Source organism: Camelus bactrianus, chromosome 2 (genome assembly GCF_048773025.1).
Source record: "Camelus bactrianus isolate YW-2024 breed Bactrian camel chromosome 2, ASM4877302v1, whole genome shotgun sequence".
In the NCBI taxonomy this organism is placed as follows: domain Eukaryota; kingdom Metazoa; phylum Chordata; class Mammalia; order Artiodactyla; family Camelidae; genus Camelus; species Camelus bactrianus.
Genome location: NC_133540.1, coordinates 66978844 through 66994855, shown reverse-complemented (window position 1 = coordinate 66994855; position 16012 = coordinate 66978844). Strand labels below are relative to the sequence as shown.

The 16012-nt window shown below is 43.6% G+C and overlaps 1 protein-coding gene across 2 annotated transcripts in view; it reads right to left on the bottom strand.

Annotated features, from left to right (window-relative positions):
• TSPAN5 (tetraspanin 5) overlaps positions 1-16012 on the bottom strand; it is a 152700-nt gene that overhangs the window by 28782 nt on the left and 107906 nt on the right. For both annotated transcript variants that reach the window (XM_074343576.1, XM_010953560.3), the window contains exon 2: positions 763-813. In XM_074343576.1, the coding sequence (XP_074199677.1) occupies positions 763-813 (51 nt within the window). The remainder of the gene's footprint in view (positions 1-762; positions 814-16012) is intronic.

Genomic DNA, 16012 nt, shown 5'->3' with positions numbered 1-16012 from the left:
ATTTATTTTGAATTCCAGTGCTTGGCCTCAGAGGGAGAAGCTGCAGAGAGAAAGTTTAAAGGAATGGCTGGCAAGACATGCGGAGGAGGGGTGGACACGGGGCAGGGGTGTCATGAGTGTGTTACTTACAGGATAAACTACCCAGAACGCACTGTCTTCACTGCAGCCTAGAATATGCTTCTCCACGTTTCCAGATTTTCCCTTATACTGTAATCGATCACAAACTGAATATGCCTTAACATTTTCAATCAGCAGACACGTGTTTCCATTCTTAGCATTAGTGACAAGTTTATGTGACATTCAAACATGAATTACCTCTAGCTTCCTTCACATGCTAACGTGTTAGCCTTGCACATAATGCTCACACGAAAATACCATCTTTACAGCTTGTGTAATCTTCCAAAGGTTTTTTTTTTAGTAAAAGAGGAAAAAAAAAGGTTACAGGTGGTTTAGTGTTATTTATAATGATTACTGAAATTCTTGTGTCAGCATGAGGAAACATTCCAAAGCAACACATCTCTCTAGCTAACTGAGAAAATTCCAGTACTCATTCTCTAGTATGCACGTGTTTTGTTACTTCTGTAATTATTTTGGAGCAGTGACCAATTTAAGTCTCTGAACTACATTATCTTCCAAGAATAGTTTTTTGTTAAAGGGTCATGTTTCCGTTTACTTGTGGTTGTCAAAGAAGAAGAGGAAGACAGCATACACTGTGCAGTTTCTAACAACCAAAACGTGAGCATTTAATGATGTTTAACTTACTTTTTCATTCCACGCCCACAGTCCAATTCCAAGAAATGCGATTCCCAAAAACTGAAAGAAAGGGAGAAAGTGGGGTAAGTAGGAGGGTAAATGCCATGATTTTACTAACACAAATAAAGTTTTCAATCAATTCTTTTGTTACTTTACCGGGCTGAGGAATAGTTTTCTCTGAAATCAGACTGTCTGTAACAGGGAAAGAAATACCATCATCTCCTTGATTAAAGTTATTATTGTCATTAAGAAGGGTTAGGGACACTTGCTTAGAAGTCATTCAGATGACGGAGAAGAATTAGATAGAATCTTGAGTAAAATGAAAGTCATCAGTGAAGTTTAATGTTGCCTTTTTGGGAAGGAGAGGAAACAGGGAGTCCCCTATCCAACAAATTCAAGCATGGCATTCACTAAAAATGGGTAAGTGCGGGCGTGAATTTAGAAGAGCTGGTGATTTTCTCTTCAAAGTCACGCCATCAGGAACGGGTTGGGTCTGGGAGAGCATGCAAACGCCCCTGATGTCCCTCAGCAAGCTCTTCATCACTCTTCAAAAGAGACTATGGCAGGGGGGAAGGTATAGCTCAGTGGTAGAGTGTGTGCTTAGCATACATGAGGTCCTGGGTTCAATCCCCAGTACCTCTGTTAAAAAAAAAAAATTACCTCCTCCACCAATAAAACAAACAAAAGGGACCAGGAATCTTATCAAGTCCAAGGTGACCCCAAGAAAATGCCTGGATTCTTCTGTTTTTCAGAAACTTAAATTACTTATATTGTAGTTGAGAGGGCTTCCATGACTCAGCCCAGTCTCAACTCAGTACCCTAACTTCATGCACAACACGGAGCACACAGATAACACACTTTTATGAGAGACTGAAATGAAGACTCAGCCGTCCACCAGCTGCGCTGAGTATTCGGGCGGAGGAGGGGAGAAGACAGTAACAGGGTGGGGGGGGGGTCCATTTTAATTAGTTCTCACTGTATTCCAGCTGCTTTAAGATACACATTTTTCTACCACGATTTAACATCTCTGAAATTGGGATGTGTCTTAAAATCGATGGTATCTCATAGTTTAATTGCTTTTTTTCCCCTTGATTGTACATAAAATAATAGTGAGTCTTAATAGTGAGATTATCACAGGTTTGGTGACACATTGCACACGGTTGTCCACCCACGAAGAGTTCAGTGGTCAGGACGGGGTGTGACTGGCCACGAAGAAAGACACATCATTGTCTTCATCTTTATCATCAACAGCAACTCTCAACCTTCTCTCCAGACACTGAAAAGAGGGTCACAGGTTGAGGAGAAGCTTCAGTCCGATGGCAGCAGCACACGCTGTTTATTTCACTAACATCTTGATCAAGTTAAGTGTCAGGGAAGCTGTCCGCAGGAGGGGGGTGGGTGGAGAAAACAAGAGTGAGGGTGGTTACTCTTTCCAGTTTCAGGGAAATCTGAGAACCGTCCACCTGGCAAGGTCTCCGCCATTCTCAGTGGGGAGTTACTGACACTTTGCAGGCAGCGGCTAATAAATCTGAAAAGGGGCTGGGAAACAGCAGGAGCAGAGGGAAAGGCAGGGTCTGAAAACACACAACTGCTCTGAAAAAGTGGTGGTGTCTTTAAAAGCAGAACTTCCCAAATCCCCTGGCAATTATCTGACACTGCTGTGAGACAGCCCTCAATACACTGAACCCCTACACAAAGAAGCTTCAGTGTGCCCTTGATTTAGCAAAAACGGAGGACCCTCCCTCTTCTTCCTAACCTGGCTCACAGAGGTTTGAAAAATGTTTCAAAAAATTTGTTTTCAATATCCCAACAAAAAACCAGTATGGTCCACCTCTCTGCCGTCCTAGCCAGAATGCCACTTCACTTTACAGTTCCAATCCATAACCAGAAATGGATCAGTCCCTCAAATGACTCAAAGGTCCTTGGGACTCTGTAGTACAAAAATGAAGCAAGTCGGCGTGTCACTCTCATATTCATAGGTTCCAGCCACAACCGGGTAACAAGGGACAAGAACGCACACAGGAGCCCATCAGACCCAGAAATCATGGAGCCCTTGACTTCATCCACATTGACAATCAAACTCAGCACAGTGAAATGAATGACTTTCTGATGCTAAAGCTCTTTGCAGACAAATGTTCGGTCATGTCCCCGATGCGGTGTTTAATCAGCGTCACCACAAGCAGTGGGTGGGATGTTGTGGCAGAGGACATCCTGATCAGCTGTCCTTCTTGATGCTGAAGAGGGTGGACGTGGTACTGCTGAGGGCCCCGGCCTCACCGCTGACATTTATTTCTCTTTATTACTTGCCAAGCACTATGCTTAGTGCTTTCTATGCAGTGTCTCTCTTAAGCATCACAACAATTTTATTTTAAGATAGGCACTATTATTAGCCCCACTGTAAGAAAGCAAAATGAGGCTAGGAGAGTTTAATTTGTTTAGAGGCACACAGCTTCTGAGTGGAGAAGCAGAGATCTGAGCCAAGAGGAGTCTAACAGCAATCAACGTACATGTTCTTATCAGTCCAGATAAGTCCCCATTTTCCCGCATAGGACAGAAAGTTGAGGCATTCAGGCTAGAATTATGTGGGATCTGATGAGGACATCATATATTCCCTCCCCAGGAAGCAAAGGGAAGTTGAGGAGGTAAAAAGAGATGAAAACCTTGCCCTCACATTAAGAACTGGTTCTAGGACAGACATGCCCTGTGTTGGTGTCAGCGATGGAGTAAAGTAGAAAACACAGAAATTCAGGGTGGGTCAACTTTCTCCTCTTGGTATAAAGTTCTCCTCTCTCTTCCTGGCACTTTGAATCACATAAACAGATTGGAAACCAAGTTTTCGACAAAGAAAAAAAAAAATCAGGACTTAAAAGAAGACGCACAATTTCCTTTATAATCCTTCTCCAATATTTCCTGCCTTAATTGTGACTTTCCAAACATGGTTTAAGAATTTGGAGAAAGGACACTGAATCTGGTCAATAGCTAAGCAAATGGTGCCAGGCGGGGCCTCAGCCCGCACATACCTTCGGTGCTCCATCACCAGCAAATGTCCTCCCAATTTCTCTCAGCCCATATGTTTTGTTTTAAAATCAAGTTGTTCCAGCTCCAAATAATTAAACAGAGACGAGCCAAAAAATGAGACAGGCAGGCAGTACTAAAAGCACACCGAGTTTCCCCTTTTCCACCTCCCGAAGAAAAGGCGACCATAAACCTTCAAACTGACCTCATTCTGACACCCAGAGGCAACCTTACGGGGAACGATTGAGAACATTAAAGTCAGCTCTTTGTTCCTTTAAAACAGAAACAAAACCAGATCTGAGGCATCTTCCCATGTGGCAATATATGCAAACACGTAGTCAAATGTTTGTCCACCCAGCTTTTGATGTTTCAAATGAATATTAATTCTGCCAAAATTTGTCAAATGCTAAGTGTGAACTCAGTACTGTGCTAAGTACTGGGTTTTACATGAATGAGCTAAAACAGCACTTCCTAATACTGTAGCCCCCAGCTAGCAGGAATTTGAAACATGGTTAGTTCAAACTGAGATGTGCTAGTAGGTGTAAAATATACACTGGATTTTAAAGACAATATGAATTTTTAAAATGTAATACTTTTCCATGTGTACCTGTAAGATTTTTCTGTCATGTCTCAAAAACAAACGCTTGCAAGGAGGGTGTAGCTCAGTGGCAGAGCGCATGCTTAACATGCACGAGGTCCTGGTTTCAATGTCCAGTACCTCCATTACAGAAAAACAGTATAATAATAATAAAAAAAAACCCTAATCACCCCCCCCCCAAAATAAGAAATCTTTTTTAAAAAGTAAAGACTCTATGAGAGAAAAAAAATGTAAAAGATCTCATTAACAGTTGATTTATTTTTGATTCTGATGTTGAAATGATAATACTTTGAACATATTTGGTTAAATATATTAAAATTAACTTCACTTATTTCACATTACTTTTTTAATTGAAGTACAGTTGATTTGTAGTACTATACTAGTTTCAGGTGTACAACATAGTGATTCAATATTTTTATGGATTATACTCCATTTAAAGCAATAAAATAATGGCTATATTTCCCTGTGCTGTTTACATATCCTTGAAGCTTATTTATTTTATGTGTAATTTTTAAAATACAGCTGCTGGAACATTTAAATTATACACACGGTTCACCCTATATGACTAACGGACAACGCTGGTCTAAAGTACCCCACAATAATCCCATGTAGTAACAGTATTATCCCCATTCTATACATAAGGAAATTGAGACTCCAAAACATGAATTCAGCCTCCTGAGATTACACAGGTGCCTGAGCCGGGTTGCCCAGGAGACCTGACCCCTCATCCCAAGCTCAAAACTATCACAGTGCTTTGCCAATGTGCCTACAATGTTTGTCCAGCCACGTAAGAAATAGAGAATTATCCTGAAATTCATGTCCTAAGACTCAAAATTGCTCCTTTAACTTCTAGGTGTTCAAGGCAAAGGTGTGTTTTCCTGCTTGGGAGTGAGAGTGGCACTAGGTGGAAGCTGGGACAGCGGCACGTTGACGGAAGCCTGGCGGGACCAGATTCTGCGGAGCTGACCCTGAGCAAACGCTGGAGAGGAAGATGGCCCTGGGACGTGACCAGGGCTAGGAGGGGCACAAGTAGGGAATCTCTTCCCCCATCTGTTGTTTTCATCCCCGCTGAGCCTCCAACATCTTAGAAATGGACCAGCGCTCCACCGTAACAGTGCAAAAATGGATATTTCAAGGTGTTCATCCATCTATCTACAACCTTCAACAAATATTCTTGAGTTCCTACTTTGTGCTAGGCACTGCTTTTCTCTGGTGATAAATGGAGGGAAGAAAACAGGAACAGTTCCTGCCCCCAGTGAGCTTGCAGTTCAGTAAGAAAGATTTCAATCAAAGTGTAACAGACAGTGACAGACAAACAGACAAAGTGTAACAGACACAGCCCTTGACAGTGCTCTAAAGAAGAAAATACAGCCAATACAAACCATAAGAGGGAAGTGGGACCCAGAGAGTGGTCCACAAGGGCTTCTCGAAGTAAGGGATGTAGGAACTGGGGTCTGCAAGATGAGAAGATGTTAACAGGCAAAGGAAGGAAGGAAGAGTGTTTCAGGCAGAGGGACAAGAATGTGCAAAGGCCCTTCAGTGAGAGAAGCACAGCAAGTAAAAGGGTCTAAACAGTGACTGGTATGGCTGGTGCACAGAGAACTGGTAAGAGGGGAAGGGATGGCAGGTTTTCAAGTAGAGATACAAACAGGGCCAACCCATGCAGGGCCTCGTGAAACACTTTTAAGGAATTCAGTCATCTCCCTACAAGTGACAGGCAGCCATGTAAGGGCCCCCTGTGGTAGAGGGCTGGGGTGGGGTGAGGAGGTGGGTCTTTATCAGATTTGGGCTTTGGAAAGAGGATCTGAGTTGCAGAAAAGGTGAGAGAGAGCTGAGTGTGTGTGCACAGCAGCTAGAAGGAGGCATCTGTGGTCCTGCAGACAAGACCTGACTGTGTCCTGGACTGAATGTGCTGGAGAAGTGGGTGGAACTGAGAGTATTCAGAAGTAACACTGACATTTTCAGCGATGCCTGAATATGGAGAAGGTGTGGGGGGGGGATAAGGGTAATGCCTGTGTTTCTGGCATCTTCTTCATGGAGACCATGGCTCTTCAAAATCCATCTTTCGTCCTCTCTGACAGAAATAACTCTCGGGTGTCAGTTTCATAACTAGCTTGAGATCTAGCAACATTTCTGAAGGACAGCTTTCTTTCGTGGGCATTTGGGCTGCTGTCTGAATTCTCTCTGAAGCAAATTTCAGTTTGTATACTTTAAAAAAAATAAATTATGTAAAATCTATACACACGTCCACCACCACCTATTACTTTTATTCATAGAAGGAAGTAGTAATGTCTACATGGACATTAAAGTCCACAGGCAACTCTCAAATGGACATTTTCAATCCGTTTTGCTTAAAAAGTAACAATTACGTCAACGGCATCTGCCAGCATCCTGTGAATAGACTCAAAATAACAAGGCAGCAAGGTAAACACAACAGAGGAAAATAAAAACCAGGTCAATCCTTCCCACCTGAACTGGAGCCTCAAAAATATTATCCTAAGTAACAATGGAAAGAACTGTTACTCCTTCATCATTCTGATAAAGTTGTTTTTAAAATGTTAAGTTCTGCCTGAATAAACAGGAGAGATTCATTTAAAATGTTTGGCACAGAAAAGAGGAAAGAGAAAGAATGCCACGAGGAAAGACGTATTTTCCTGAAGCTGCAACACGTGTACGTGTTATTAGATGCTTTCAGACACTTGTGACCACCACTCCAGGCCTGGCAGGGGTGGGTGAGGTGGAGCAGGCCACACAAGTGGGCTAAATACTTATGTTAACAAAACCCATGTTGTTTTTATAAAGCAGGGGTGATTTCAGGAACAAAATGCCTGTGGGCACAATTCTTGCCACGTCAGAGGAGTAAACATGGGCTGGTGGAAAATTCAATACACAGAAAGGCAATCTCAATTCTGCCACCGGGTCCCCACGTCCCAGTTTGTACACTCAAACCGCCTGGAATCCTCATGATAAGATGGCACGGCAGATAAAGTCCGAACTTGTAAACCGGACATTCCCCATCTGAGCCAGGGTCAACTTCTCACTTCGCTTGGCCCGAATGGCCTCCTCCACGCGGCCTGAACACGTGCAGCCTGCGGAAGCCCGGCTCCGGCACGTCGTGGTTCGGTGACCTCGGGAAAGGCTCTTCATTTATTCAACACGTATTTACTGAGCATCTACTAAGAGCCAGGCAGCCCTCCAGGGGCTCTGGATAAACCAAGAGGCAAAACAGACAAACATGCCTGCCCTTAGGGCTGACATTCTAGTCCGGCGTGTGGAGGGAAAGACAATAAAAAGAAACAAGTGAGTTAGGTAATATACAATTTTAGAAGACGAGAAGCACTGCGGGAAAAGAGAACAGCACAAGGGGGCTGAAATGTGGCCCAGGGCGGAGGGAGGGCTTGTGACACTAAAATAGAGGGACCAAGTAAGTCTCCATTAAGAGTTAGATAAGCAAAATGATGAAGGAGATGGAGCTGACTGGCAGGTGTCGGGGAACTGTGTTCCAGGCTAAGGAGCAGCCTGGTGAAGGCCCTAAGGCGCGGGTGTGCAGGTCCGTTGGAAGAACAGCCACCTGAGGACAGAGCCCACAGGGCAGAGAGTAACATGAGTCACGCTGGTTGGGCTTAGAAGGCCGTGGTGACAGCTGGTTTCTCCCAGAGAGAGAAAGAACCACTGGAGGGTTTCCTGACTTCCGAGAGCCCCCTGGTCCTCATCTGTCAGATGGAGGTAATAGGGCACCCAAGGAAACGCACAAAACAACTGAAGGGGTCAATGTGACAATGTGAGGACCGGCTGAGGTTCTCAAATCAAATCACATGCCTGGAATAGCGGTACTTCCTACATATTCGCTCCCTCCCCTCCCCGTCCTCAGCTGCCTCCTCCCCTCCCAGACCCACCATGTGTCAGTGTGAACCCTGCTTCCAGGCCTGCCTTCTCCTGGGATGAGAGCGCACCCTCACTCACAGTGACCAGAGGGCCCTCTCGTCTCACCTTCTGCACCACTCACTGCATGGACCCTTAGTTGACATTTACACGCACAGGACTGTCAGGGAGTGACGTGCCCTGGGTCGGACTCCAGGAGTGGTGGGGGCTGTGTGAACCGCAGGGACAGCAGGTGCCTGTTTAAGGGGCAGCAGCACCTGCCCTCCAATTAATCATGTCCCTTCCCCTGATGCAGGCGGGAGGCTCCTTCCAGGAACAGTGGATACAAGCATCCCCGTGCACTGACAAGAAACCAGCCCTGATCAAAATGCTGAGATCATGTTTACCTTCAGGTCTTTTCCGTTTCTAATCTTAGCAATCTGGTTCGTGAACGCCAGGTGTTTACTGGCCCAATAATCCTGAAATCCCACATTACAGTAAATTTCTCCCCATCAGGGCTTCTTGATGTATCTCCCCTCTCCCTAACCTTATTATAACTCCTTGCTTTTATATTATATCCTCTGTGATGTGTTTTGGTTTCGTTACATCCATTAAAAAAAAAACACAATCTTTTTGGAAGAATGTGGGATATATCACCCCCCCTTTTTGGGAAAACTGGCCCCACGAAGGGTGGGCCCCTGCAGCCACATTCGCAAAGGAGAGCCCACTCCCTCTCAACCCTCTGTAGACTGAGGAGGAGACTAAGGCAGGACCACGACTCAGGAAGAGCTATTTACTAAATATGAGGCTTTCTTGCCCAGAAATGGGGTTCTGGACATGGTGGTGTTGGTCAGCTTCAGTCTCCCTTATGCTAGAACAGTCTGGGTGCTATGGGGAGGGCACGCTGATGCCGATGGCCTAGAAGAGACCAAGGCGGACTTCTGTTTCCGACAACCCTCTGCTCCTTATCCCCAGGACCCCTGGTCCCATTTCCCGATCCTGCGTTCCATGCACCGCCCCTGGGTCCTTATTGGATGTCTCCCCTCCTCCCCTCCCATTTTACCTCAAGCTACCTTGGGGGCTTTCTGTCACTTGCAACCAAGAGGGTCCTAAGACAGAAACAAGAGAGCAGATTAATTTCCTTTGTGCTTAGTCCTGTGACAAGTTTATGGTAAACAATCAAACATGCGAACAGGAGCGAGCACAGTGGGGCTCTAGAGACTAATAACGATCTGATGGAGAGGCAGTTCCTTTCCAAGTAGGTGAGGAGAGACTCTCGTTGTTCTGAACAACCAGGTGAGCGGTTGTGAGTTGGTGTGAGAAGTTACACATAATTCAGCCCACTTCTACCTCACAGAGATGGCTGCCCCCCTACTTGCTTGTTGAATTTTGGAAGCAGAATGATACAGCTAGAACCCAAGAAATGGTTTCTGAAGCAGCAGCGGCCCCTAGGCATTGTGGACCCGTGTTCTCTCCTCCTGGTCCCCCGAGGATGGAGGGGCTCCAGGCCTCTGAGCTTGCTCTGCACCGGGAGAAGGCCAGAGCACCTCTTGAAGAAATGTCTGTGATGAGGGGACAGTCTTGTTCGGAAATTCCTTTGCTAGAGGTTGGAGCTTATTAACATTTTGGCAAGAACTAGCAATCTGAGGTGGGAAGGGAGAGAAAAGGGGAGGGCAATGTAGGCAATAAAACCTGTATGCCTCTCGGAAATTACTCAGGCAATGCAGGCACACAGAAAGGAACGTGGGGGATTACACAGTTCGGGATGGAAACGTGGAGGCTGCAAGTTGACGGCCCACGGATCTTTGTCTCAGGAAAAGCCAGGCTTATGCTGCCCAGGCTATTCCATCTGTGATTCTCTGATGAGATAAACCAAGGCCAAGAACAGACCAGAGAGATGTTCTGAAGGCTGAGGAGGACAGAGGGATAATTCAAGTATTTCAAACCAGAGCCATGAGAAGTAAGTTATCTGTAGACAAACATCAGCCTTTGTGGGAATTAAGCTCCTGCTGTCTGCATGAAACAGCCAAACAGTGCAGCTCCAGCTAATGGCAGCTTTGAAAGTTTAATGCCCTCAGATGTATACTGTTTTTGAGTTGAAACGTCTTCAGGTTTTACAGAAACAACCTAGGCAAGATTTAAAGGTTAATGCAAATAAAAATTAAAATAGGATTACTCTTTTTTAAAGCACAAGTAGGATTATATATTTCAAGTCATTTAATAAGTACATACCTTCAATATATACTGGGCCCTATGGGGTGCCAGGGACAGAAAGGTGAAAAATATAACAGATGATCTTTTTTCTTAAAGAGCTAACAGTTGCGGGGCAGTGGGTGGGAAGAGATAAGCAAAACCAAGGCTCAGGCAGAGAGAAAGGGGTGGCGTCTTTGCAGAGACATGTTGCCATAGAAACTCAGAGGGGAGGCTCAGGGATGCGGAGGGAGGGGCGGTCAGAGGAAGCTTCCTAGGAAGTGACACTTGAACCGTGTTTTAAAGGGAAGGAGAGGGGAAGACCACCTCCTGTGGAGGAAACAGCTTGTACCAAAGGATCAAAGCCTGAAACAACACGTCCATCAGGAATCTGCAAGCGGGTCACCCAGGGACTTGGGTAGAAATGCAAATTCTCAGCGGCCGTACCTGCCTCCTCAGAAACTCTGGGGGTGGGGCCCAGCAAGCCTCGTCTTGACAAGCGCCCCAGCTAATGGTGATGCACAGTCCAGTCTGAGAACCTCGAGGCTAGAGGTGGCTAAGCAGGGGCCTTATCAGGGCAGGCAGCAGTGTGTGTCCTGGGGACCAAGGCACCACCCAGGCTACTCGAAGCTAACCAAGGATTTTTAGCAAAACAGTGAGTGACAGGATCAGACTGCATTTTAGAAAAATCATTCCAGGACAGCACAGGGAATGAGTTGAAGAGAGGCAAGACTGCAGGCCATGAGACAAGCTGGGAGGCTACTGCAGTGATCCTGGTGACAGTGACCCCGGCCCAGAAAGGCAGAGGCAATGGCAGGAGGATGAGGACAGAAGAGAAGGTTGCGGGGGACTCGGGACTGGGCGGCAGGAAGCACAGGGCATTAGGGTAGGACCATGGATTTCTGAACCAGAATGCCTGGATCTGAACCCTAAATATGTGACCAAGGGCAAGTCCCTTACTCTCTATTCCTCAGTTTCCAAATCTATAAAATGGGGATATTCATGTCCATGAAAACTAGCTCCCTGGGAGCAGGACTCTTGTCTGCTGAGTTCATCCTGTGTCCCCCAACCTTAGAACATGTGTTTTGCAGTCGATCTTAAGTAAGTGTCTGTTGAATAAACAAGTGGATTCGTTGCGGGCGATGAGGAAGAGAGAGGAATTGAAGAAAATTCCTAGGCTTTTAGCTGAAGCAACTTGATAGGCTGTGGTGGCCTTCTGTAAGTTAGGAATACAGGTCGAGGAGAATATTTCAGGAGAAAGATCAATTTTAAAGTTCAGTTTTAGACATGTTACCACTTGGATGAATGTTGGACATACAAATAGAAGTGCTGGAAAGGGGAGGGATATAAATTAGGAGTTTGGGATTAACAGATACACACTACTCTATATAAAATAGATAAACAAGGTCCTACTGTATTACACAGGGAACTAAATTCACTATCTTGTAATAACTTATAACGGAAAAGAATACTGTCTGTGCCTGTGTATCCGTTTTGTTTTTTTAAATTTTGTTGTCTTTTTTAAAAAATTTATTTGCTTGGCCAGTAAAATCTACTTTCTTTTCTAAGAATTACAGTGACATTTACATATTTTCTGGGGGAAAAAGCGACTCTGTTACTAAATAAACATTGCTGCCATTATAGTCAATGTATAATTTACATGAGTCAATGTATAATTCTTTCATTTAAAAATGTTCTCATTTAAATGTAAATATTAAAAACACTTCAAAGAAATAACTGCATATTTCAGGTGAATTTCGGTAAACATGGTGCCTCAGTTAGAAATAAATGTTACAGAATCCCAGGGGAATGTAACTTCAATTTTTCCAGCATTACACAGAATGAGCGGAATGGTGGTGCCTCCCCCTCTGCCCCCATCACCCACTCTCACACACCCTCCTCCCACCACATGCAGGCAAAGGCACTACAGAAAACTATATTCAGAGTACACTGACCTCTTGTTAGAATTCAGAATGTTTAAAATGAAATCTTACTGATAATATTCATAACAAAGGCATTCAAGAAATCATCTTTGAGAACCACAAGTTCATGTTAAAACAGAACTGAATTTTCTCCCCTTGGGTCTTTGAAATGTTAAGTAAGTTCTAAGAGAAATAAGCCACATCCTACAAATGCCATGAAGGCTTCTTAACAGCTATTACAGGACTTAGAATTCTGATCCAATTAAATAAGCACCAAAAAGAATGACACTAGGTACCTTCACTTCAAGCTCTTTTTTCACATGTCCACACTCATGTTTAAAATCCCCTCAGGAGTGATGGAATTGTTCGGCATCTGGACTGTGGTGGTGGTTTCATGGGTGTGCACATCCATCAAAATTCATCAAACTGCACATCTGAAATACGTGTAATTTACTGTGCAGAAATTACACCACAAAAAAGTTGTTTAAAAAATAAAATAAAATCCCCTTAATATTTTCCCTGGATTGACATCATCTTTCTGACGTTTTATATTCAACCGCAACCTAAAACATCTTGCAAGATGAATGCAGGATACAGGCAACACACCCCGGAGACCCGAACCCACTGATTATCCGTCGAAGGCGGCCGGCAGTGAGTCCTCTGCTGGGGATGACAAATAAAACTCCGCATAAAATGTCCCATACACTGAGGCGTCTTTGATCCATCTCACTGGCTCAATGACTCACAAAGGATGGGGAGGGAGAAGGTCTGAAAACAAAAGGGCAGACTGCCGGCACCATTTAGTTATTTATTCTGTATGTTCAGCTCAGTTTTTCCTCTTTCCAACTTTTCATGACACTATAAAAAGAAATGGAATGGATTCTTTTCAACCAAGACCATCAGCCCTGCATACTAAGGAGGAGAGTATTGGCTTAACACAGTACCCGTATGAACCACTGACTATCAACCTGCTCTCTCTAGTTAGGTATTTTTAACAGGGGGATTGGGTTTTGACAAATCACTCTTTTGTACTGTTCTTTTATGTAAGAGTTTATTCCACAGCTCTTGCAAATTAATTTACAGAGAGGACAAGCTGTAGCCAAACCATTTGGTGCTTCAGGATGGAAGGCCGGGTTCTCAACAGGCACTGCCTTGGAAACTATCCATGTATGTGCACTCTGGAATGTTCCTTTTCTATCAGAGCTGTTTGGAAGTGTCTCAAGATGAACAGCAGCGTGAATGATGTGTGAATACACCGCACCTATTTCCTCTGGTTCAAAGATGCCCACAACTTTTTGTTCTCCAAACAAAAGCTGCATGACATTAAAATAATTTGAAGACATAACAACGTGCTAGAGATCAACATGCTTCTAAAGTGATTTATTAATTCAGAAGAATGTAAAAGAGGAATATGGAAATAGGAATATTTTTAAAGACTAAGACCGTTCGTATTTTCCTCAAGTGAAAAGGGGTCATATAAAGGAACTCAATGAGTCATGAATAGTAACACAATTAAATGAGCACGGCCTTTGGTGACAAACTATGGTTCAAATCACAGCACTTACTAGATACAAGTTGACAGTCTCAACTTTCTCACCTGTAAATGGAGGCAGTAATAACATCCTTATAGGACTGATGTGAGAGTTTGAGTTAAGGTCTGTGTTTTGTGTGTGGTAGAAACTCAATAAACAGGTTATCATTGCAATTAACAACGTCATGGAAAAAGCCGCTTTCTTAAGCATCAGAGAGGCTCACTTTTCAGATAACAAAAGGTATTCATCATGTCATCTGTGCATTAGTCAATTAATCTAGCAGATTTTTTTTTTTTTACTGGAACCGAAATACTATATACTGTGGGAAAAAAAGATTACAAAACTGATTTTAAATCTTTCTCTTTTTTTCCCCTCCTTTTCAAGAAACTTCTTTTCATTCTCAATGTAAGTTTTCATTTAAAGCTGTTTAACCGGAGAGGGTCGCCATGGGAAAGTAAACCACTGACAGTATGCAGTAGGTTCACACTAATTTACAGAGGTAGCATGATGCTTATGAAAAATAAGCTGGCTAGAAGCCCACGGTTTGCCCTTGAGCCTCAGCCAGCAGGGAAGTTTGATGCAGTGTAATTAGTGAATGAAGAGACCCTGGGTGATTCATTAGTGCTCCATGTCAATCGCATCAGACAGGCTTTCAGCCAGAAATGTACAAGAAGCTGCCTGATTTTAACTTCCTCATCTCAAAACTGACTTCTGTGTGAACGTGACTTTGTTGAGCACTTTAAATATTGAAGGAAGATTTTTCTCCAAATCTCTTTTAAGACAAATCCTGCTTCCTTTGACATACATTTAAATGGTAAATGGCAGACTGGATAGGGAACAATCAAAATAAGGAAGCTTGTGTGCAAACTCTCTGAGCACCGAATTGAACTAAACTCACTTCCCAAGTCCCTGATAAGTGTCTGATGCTCAAAAGAGAAAAATGTGCCTATGGATGAACAGATTTACTATACAAACCCAAGTATCCATCAGCCTTTCAAAAAAGAAAGTCATTATAAAAACTGCATCAGTAACTTCTACTAGATTTTATTATTCAGTGATCAGTGGGTTATTTATCTTTTCACTGTTTGTATTACTAGGTGTTAAGTAATTTGCTTTTAACTCATAATCCTCTAGGTATTTCTGCTATGCATTTTATCCGTGGATTTCACTATGTCTAGATCCATTGGTTTATACTGCTGCACAGACAGTTCTCTGCTGTTATTATTTCAGTCAAGCGTCTTAAATTCAATTTAAAGGAGAATGAAATAACTTTCCTAAATTAAATCAGTCCCTTTAAATGAGGTCAACCTTTGGGTAGATGATTTGTGTAAACATAAAATGGGTCCTACATTCCTCTAAATTTCATCAGTAGTCAGGATCTCAGAACTGGGCTCCAAACATGAGACAGGGTGTATAGTAAAGACATAAATATTCTATTCTGGCTTATATCATATTTTTCATTGTAGATGAAAGGCTCTACATGAGTAATGCTGTGTATAAATACCCTCACACAGAGGATCTACAGAACGGTGTACACACCCATGGAACACATCTAAAAACATCTTCCATTATAAAATGCAGGTCTCATAGGCTAAAATCATTATCTGTTCCATGCTTCAAGAGCTGATGTTTAAAGGTACCAGGCTGTGCTTAATCAGAGAGGAAGCTGTTACTGATCTCTGCTCATACTCAGCTGGAGCTGAAAGGAACCTCAGATCTATCAAAGTCATGTCGGAAAACAGGAAATTGAGGATCTCCACGTAGAAGCTGGAATCCCAATGCCCACCCAGTACTATCCTTTCTCAGACACACAGGAGTCCAAGGCAGCCCAGCCGACCAAGACCTCTGATCTGGGCAGTGGTCACAGCAAGAAGCTCCCGCTCCCAAGAGTCCACACACAAACCTAATTTCACAGCTTTCAAATGTCAGCACAAAGGCAGCAAAGCACCCAAGGCACCATACAATTTCTTAACAAACACCTCGGAGTCTGGGTCCCAGAGTGATGGGTAGGACACCCTGCTACACGCACAGGTTGATAAAATGACCACAGGGACCAAGCCCTGATGGCACGTGCCATCTAGTCACAAAGATGATAGGGATCAATTATTGATATACAAGCCAATTTGCAGCAGAAGCCATCA